This window comes from Ammodytes marinus (genome assembly GCF_949987685.1).
Source record: "Ammodytes marinus genome assembly, chromosome: 6".
Lineage (NCBI taxonomy): Eukaryota > Metazoa > Chordata > Actinopteri > Uranoscopiformes > Ammodytidae > Ammodytes > Ammodytes marinus.
The window spans coordinates 8,512,588-8,519,909 of record NC_137235.1 but is presented as its reverse complement, the minus strand read 5'-3'; the positions used below and the strand labels follow the sequence as shown (position 1 = coordinate 8,519,909).

General features: G+C 42.1%; 1 protein-coding gene across 1 annotated transcript; it reads left to right on the top strand.

Annotated features, from left to right (window-relative positions):
- The first annotated feature begins 2,683 nt into the window (after nt 1-2,683).
- On the top strand, nt 2,684-7,093 carry hapstr1b (HUWE1 associated protein modifying stress responses b). Its single transcript, XM_080030235.1, has 4 exons — nt 2,684-3,071; nt 4,859-4,939; nt 5,041-5,316; nt 5,420-7,093. Exons 1-4 carry the CDS (start codon nt 2,876-2,878, stop codon nt 5,656-5,658), a joined length of 792 nt encoding a protein of 263 aa, XP_079886361.1. The 5' UTR covers nt 2,684-2,875; the 3' UTR covers nt 5,659-7,093.
- Nucleotides 7,094-7,322: the final 229 nt, after the last annotated feature.

The following is a 7,322-nucleotide window of genomic DNA, read 5'->3' as shown; positions in this document are numbered from 1 at the left end:
TCCACACCACTTGAAACTGAACCTTGATAAGACCGAACTGCTTTTCCTTCCAGGTAAGTGCGCTCCCACCCTTGACCTTACTATCACAATTGACAACTCTGTGGAAGTCCCTACCATGACTGCTAAGAGCCTGGGTGTGACACTCGATAACCAACTCTACCTCACTGCTAACATTGCTGCAGCATCTCGATCGTGCAGATACACACTGTACAACATCAGAAGGATCCGTTCCCTTCTAACCCAGAAGGCAGTGCAGGTTCTGGTCCAGGCACGTGTCATCTCACGCCTAGACTGCTGCAACTCCCTTCTGGCTGGTCTGCCTGCATGTGCGTCCATGTGTGTCCACTGCAGCTCATTCAGAATGCAGCAGCTCGACTTGTCTTCAACTTATCAAAGTTCTAACACAATACACCACTCCTCCGCTCCCTTTACTGGCTACCAGTAGCTGCCCACATCCGCTTCAAGGTACTGGTACTTGCATACCGTGCAGTGAATGGATCAGGCCCAACCTACATCCAGGACATGCTCAAACCATACACCCCAGCTCGTCCACTGCGCTCTGCATCTGCCAATCTGCTGGCTGCTCCCTCAATCCGAGGGTCACCTAGTATCCCGACTAAATCATGACTGTTTGCTGTCTTGGCTCCAAAATGGTGGAACGAGCTCCCCATTAACATCAGATCAGTTGATAGCTTACACATCTTCCGCCGCAGCCTTAAAACACATCTCTTCAGACTGCACTTCGGCAAAAAACAAAATGCACTTGTTACATCTCCATGTAGCACTTACGTGTGGCACTTTGTAGTTTGGTTATTTGAAGCTATAGTACTTACGAGATTCTCGTTGTTCTGAGTTTGTACCTTCATGGTTGAATGCACTTAATGGAAGTCGCTTTGGATAAAAGCGTAATTCAAATAAAATGTAATGTAGTGTAAATGTAATGTCATGGGTGAGTTGGACCAACAATCAATACAATAATTAATACAGACCATCTGACAAAGACACTCTGATACTTATGGACCCTGACGAATACAGGGAGAACATGCAGCATAAAACAAAAGGTACCAGGAAATCAATACAGCTCACTACATCTGACTACCACTGCCGTCCACCGGATTTTGGAACCTGCTGAAGATATTTGCTCCACAAGAGCACGGGGTCGGGCATTAAAGGTTCGGCCTGACTCTGCAGTCAGTCAGCACAACTATTCATGCCAAAGGTGCTGAATGAGGTTTAGGTCAGGGTCTTGTGCAGGCCAGTAAAATGCTTCCATATCAAGTTGTTGTTTTTTACCAAACTGCTGCTACACAATTGAAAGCAATTTTAGATATTACTTAAAGCAACTGCATGTATCTTCTAGAAGATTAATTAACACATTGTTCCCGCTATTAATAAAAAGTTGAATAAAAAAACACACCCGTACTAATTGGTTTTGCTGCTACAGCCTTATTTTTTTGGCCTGACAAGAAGCTTATAGTGGCTAATATGGGCTAACTTAAGATGAATATGGCAGGGTTTTTTTAAATACAGAAATGAAATTCAATCTGTTCACTGATTAGATAAGTCTTAGATGTTGTCATTTGAGATGTTGTTACAGCAGGATTTAAGTATTAATGTAGATAGATAGATAGATAGATAGATAGATAGATAGATAGATAGATAGATAGATAGATAGATAGATAGATAGATAGATAGATAGATAGATAGATAGATAGATAGATAGATAGATAGATAGATAGATAGATAGATAGATAGATAGATAGATAGATAGATAGATAGATAGATAGATAGATAGATAGATAGATAGATAGATAGATAGATAGATAGATAGATAGATAGATGGATGGATGGATGGATGGATGGATGGATGGATGGATGGATGGATGGATGGATGGATGGATGGATGGATGGATGGATGGATGGATGGATGGATGGATGGATGGATGGATGGATGGATGGATGGATGGATGGATGGATGGATGGATGGATGGATGGATGGATGGATGGATAGATAGATAGATAGATATATAGATAGATAGATAGATAGATAGATAGATAGATAGATAGATAGATAGATAGATAGATAGATAGATAGATAGATAGATGCAATCCCCTTGTTAGAACAATAACCTATAATACCGTTCAATAGAGTGCTACTTAGTCTGTGTTCTTTTTCCAAAATGGTGTAGAATTTTTTTTATAACGACATTATGCAATCACTTTGCTGTTTGTGAAAATGTAATAAAAGAGGAAATCCAAATATTTGGCAAAGAAAACGGACAAATTGTACCGGTTTTGCTCTGCATATCTTTTAACATCAAAACGGGGTTGCAGCAGGGACAACAGAGGGTTTGTATTGATACTACGTTCTTGATACATAACCATTTTAGTGCAGTGTTGACCGCCTCCATGTTACATGGTATTTCCATAGACGCGGCTGCCCCCTGCCGTAAATATGCTGCATGGGATTCTAGCATGGGGTGGGTTTCGGGTATGGACAACGTTGTTTTTCTCTGACCGTTTCTCTTTTTTTGACGCTGGCCAATCAGGCTTCGAGGTTGGCACCAAGAACCGCCTTGAAATCACAGCAGCCAATCATGTTTCACCATAGCAGGAAATAGGCGTGACTAGCTCTAGAAATTCTTAGGTGTTGTCATCGCGTTCTTTACTTAGGTGTGCTTTACACTGTGCGGTGTGGGCGGAATTTAAAATGTTAACAATGCGGCTCTAACAGCTGTTGGTTTTTCCTTTTCTATATATTGTTAGTGTCGTGTATCGTTGTTCTCTTGTGGAACACAGAAGAAAGAGAGTTAAGTGCCTTCGGGAACCCAACAATCCATTATTTCAAAGTCTAGTTTATAAGCTAACGTTAGCTATGGAGGAGAGGAAGGAGGAGGGAGAAGCGGAGATCCAAGAGCACGGCCCCGAGCACTGGTTCTCCAAGTGGGAACGACAGTGCCTAGCTGAGGCCGAGCAGCGGGATCCCAACCAGGAGGAGACGGAACAGAGCCAACAGAAGCTGTGGCACCTCTTTCAAAACTCGGCCACCGCGGTAGCACAGCTCTACAAAGGTCCGTATCAAAGACACCGAACTTCTGTTAACGCTAGTTAGCTGACAGTGCTAATGCTAATGTAAGCTAGTCCCACTAGCTAACGTTACACCGAGACACAAAGGACACAAGCTAGGCTAACATAGCATATTAGCTAGTCACAGCTGTTTTACAGCAGTTTGTTTCCATAACACTAGAATTTGTATTTTTTAAATGTGCGTATAAAATCCACGATTCTCTTTTCGCTATCGCGACACTGCTCAGTTGCTAGCTGAGGTAAGCTAACGTAAGTCGCTGATAGGACTATCAGCCGGTCACCGTGTCAGATTGTGTGACAACGGGGGCTGAATCTCTGGCTCACAGTGGCCCCAAGCTGTCAAAGGTTCCCCAGGGGCTACATTGATTGCAGTCGGGCTTAATGTTTCTTAAACAACCACAGACTCATTTAACAGTGTTTTCACTGTTTATTTTGAACAATTATTTTTCCTGTTTGGACTTAACATGGCTCACACTAACATGTTTTTACTGTTACCCTGTTCGTCAAAATGGCGATACACAGGGAGGAGTTTGCCGACTGAAAACAACCCGTTTGTTGACAGTCGAAAGCGTTAATAGTTAGTTGTCGCAGTGGATTGGTGAATCGTGGGAAGTTACGGCACGAAGACGTTTTTTTCCAACACACAATCACACAAGCAGGCTTTTTGCTGGCGACTGCATTGTTGCAAATATCCCGAACAAAATGGCGAAAGGATTAAAGTAACTATTTCTTTAAGTCTCGTTCTTCTGCCCTCCCTGAGATCTGATATTTTGGACCAGGGCTCTTGCAGATTCTTATAGGCACTGACTGAATTAATCTAAGAATAAGGCCTGGATTGGTTTTTAAATGTCTTAAATCAGTCTTTTAATAAGTCAAATACATAGGAAGTAGAATTTCAATCATATTTTGGTCGTTGCGATTTAGAAATGAATAATTGATAGCATCTATTTTTTTAATATTTCACAAATAATCTACATGGCTTGATTTGATAAGGTCACGTTGGCATTTAAGTGATTCATTAGTATTATGTTGTCGTTTTAGTTGTATTTAGAATGAAATAATGACATATCAAATGTTTAAGCATTTGAAATAGATCTTCTTACTCCTCATCGGACAAAATAAGTCATATGTTTTGCAAAACTGTCCCTAAACTAAAGTAATTGATGTCCTTTTTCTGTATAGTTGGCTTTGAAATGGTGTTATCATGGTTGGTGAGATTTGACCTTTACTTTATCAACTGGGAGTAACGTAAATTTAAATGGGGTATGTTTACAAATTGCGAGAGACCTCTTTTGATCTTTTACAAGCTGCTTTACAGTCATTATCCCTCACTTAGCCTAGAAACCCTGCCTGGTAAGATGCCCCCACTGTAGGTTCAGACTGAAACAAGGCGATGTCTTCATTAAAGTTGATAGTGGGTCATTTGTAGAGGAAACCATACGGACAGCCCCTGCAGATTAGATGTAAGGATTTGCAGTGAGGACTGAACATGTGAAAGGATGATTTGTAGTAGATAACTGCACTGGAGATTACTTAGCTGGAGTTACTAGTTATTTTTTTAAATGCTGTTTTTTTTACATGTTGTGTTTCATACAGACTATTGCAATTGTTTTGCAAAGAAAAATAAGTGTTTTTAACGGCCCATTTCTCACTGTGTTTGCTTGAATTTTGAAGAGAAAAAATATTAAGCTTGAGAATGGGGAAATTGGGCTGCAATGTCATGGTTCCATTTTCATCACAATCTGACTAACTTTTTACATTTAATTTACAGACAGAGTATGTCAGCAGCAAGGCCTCTCTCTCTGGGTGCCTTTTCAGAATGCAGCCACAGCCGTCACTAACCTGTACAAAGGCAAGTAACTTTATCACCCATCTTGTAGTTCACTGTACCGTGGCCACTGATTGTGGTGTTGAGACTAACTGAAAAACACATTTGTCCTTGTGTGTCATTAGAAAGTATTGAGGCCCGCCAACGGAGCTATGACCTGGGCATCCACTTAGGCCACCAGCGCAGGAACAAGGATGTGATCGCATGGGTGAAGAAACGCAGAAGAACAATCAGGCGCGAGGACCTTATCAGTTTCCTGTGTGGCAAAGTTCCACCTCCGCGGACAACTCGCGCCCCGCCCCGAGTAGCAATGGTGTCTGCCAGCCGGCCGTCGGCCCCAGAGACAGGCAGCTCTGTGGAGACAGACCTGCAGCCTTTCAGAGAGGCCATAGCACTGCATGGTAGGTCGCCATAGTAGCGCGTTGCATTAATAAGAATAAAATGGTGGATGCAGTTCGCTGTGTTGCTTCATATATTAATTGTTTTTTTTCTTCTCCTTCCCAGGCCTTAGCGGTGCCATGGCAAGTATTTCAGTGCGTTCCGGTCCTCCCGGTTCCCCAACCCACCCTGCCCAGCCCCTCAGTCGCCGTAGGAACGGTCTTCACGACGTGGACCTCAACACCTTCATCGCCGAGGAGATGGCGCTCCATTTGGAGTCCACAGCCAATCGCAAACGAGGCCCTGCTCCCTGTAGCGACGTCATCACAGACTCCCCCACTCATAAACGTAACAGGATGCTCTGAACTTTTCCTAAGCCACTTATCCCTCCTCTGTCCTCCTCTTGGTGGGCCGCCTGGACAGCTGATGAGGACCGATGCCTTGGCCAACCGTTGAAATCTTCCTCCTTTACATCTTAGTTGCAATGCTACAAATAAAGGAACTCGTCTATTACCAACCCACATATTTCTCCCTTTCTTTATTTTTCTTCCTTCTCTCCTCCTGTTGTCTCACAAATCCTCTTCATTGTAGAGTTCTGTTCTTCTTCATAAAAATGTTCCTTTTCTGTTAATGTTAGATCTGATCCCAAAGCGAACACACGCCACACTTGAAGTCCTTAAATTGCAGAATGTTGCGTTTAGACGTTGTTTCTTTGGCTGGGCTCCTTTGTGCTTCACATATGATAAGCAGATGAACCGGGCTGTTGCTTTACTGTTTGCAGTTCTCTTCCCCTCATTCCTAAAGCGTACTTCCTCTTCCTCCTGTGTGGAGTGCTGGCCAAACCGGACTGAAACTCGGACTCCGCAGGAGGCTGAACCGGCTCGACTCAATATGCTTGACGCGTGCGTATCCCATTCTGCTGCTGCTCTGTGTGTTTGCGTATCTGACAGCAGAACTGCCACTTACTGTATTGTACTTGTCTTTGCCTTTGAGAAAGCTGCTACAGTAACTCTGGTTTGTGTGTGTGCGTGCGTGCGAAATAGAGGCGTGATTGGGTGTGTTTGTGTGTCGATGTAGGGTATGGCAAATCCGGCAACGGCTTGACCGAAATTATTTCCCGTTTTGCTTAAATTCATCCTATTTTTTTCTCTTTAGTTGTTCTTTTAAGCCCAAAGCAGGGTTTTATCACAAAGCAGGTCAGACCTTTGCACAGATAATGACTGACTTTTATTTCTGTAAGAGTTGGCTAACACTTTGAGAAGTGGGGTGATGGGATGGAAAAAAGCAAGACGATTTTTCAAGAGTTCTATGCTTGCATACCTTGTCCTTCATTCTTATTTGCAATTTTCTAATCACACACTTACACATAGGTAATGTCATGTTTACAAATAATCAAAATATAAAACCTTTTCCTGATTCTTGAATTTCTGCATTAAGAGCATTAACTGTGTTTTAAAGCTTACATTTGACCCACTTCATGTTTACATCTGGCCTATTAATACGAACTAAAATTGGTGAACACTTGTATTTCAGCTTGAAGCCTAGAGGAGATAGTTGATTATAGCTGTAATATTTAATTTTGGTAAGCTGACTGGCAGACTATTGGTGGCAGACTATTGGGCACGATGGTTCGACAAGGCCTGGGACACTTGTTTGGCTAATTTCACACACTGCTTTGTGATACAATCTTGTGTAATGTGTGTAAATAACATGTAGGTGCTGTTATACGTGGTACATATTGTAAAAAATAAGTGCAAATCCATTGGGATGTCCATGTACAATTCTGACATTAAAGAAAATACAAGCATTTAAGTCGTCTCGAGTTTTCTACCACTTGGTTTTGACCTTTTCATGGAATCTTTGCTTGACAAGGTCTTATTTCTGAGCACAATGTTTAATAATCTCCATCTTGCCTGGAGAGTTATTCTGTCATCAGTCAAGAAAAAAGGTTTTAAAAAAACATACATTAGATCTCAGTTTGTTATTGTAACTGCTCTAAAGCGGAGTTCTGTAAAAGCAGATTGTAAAA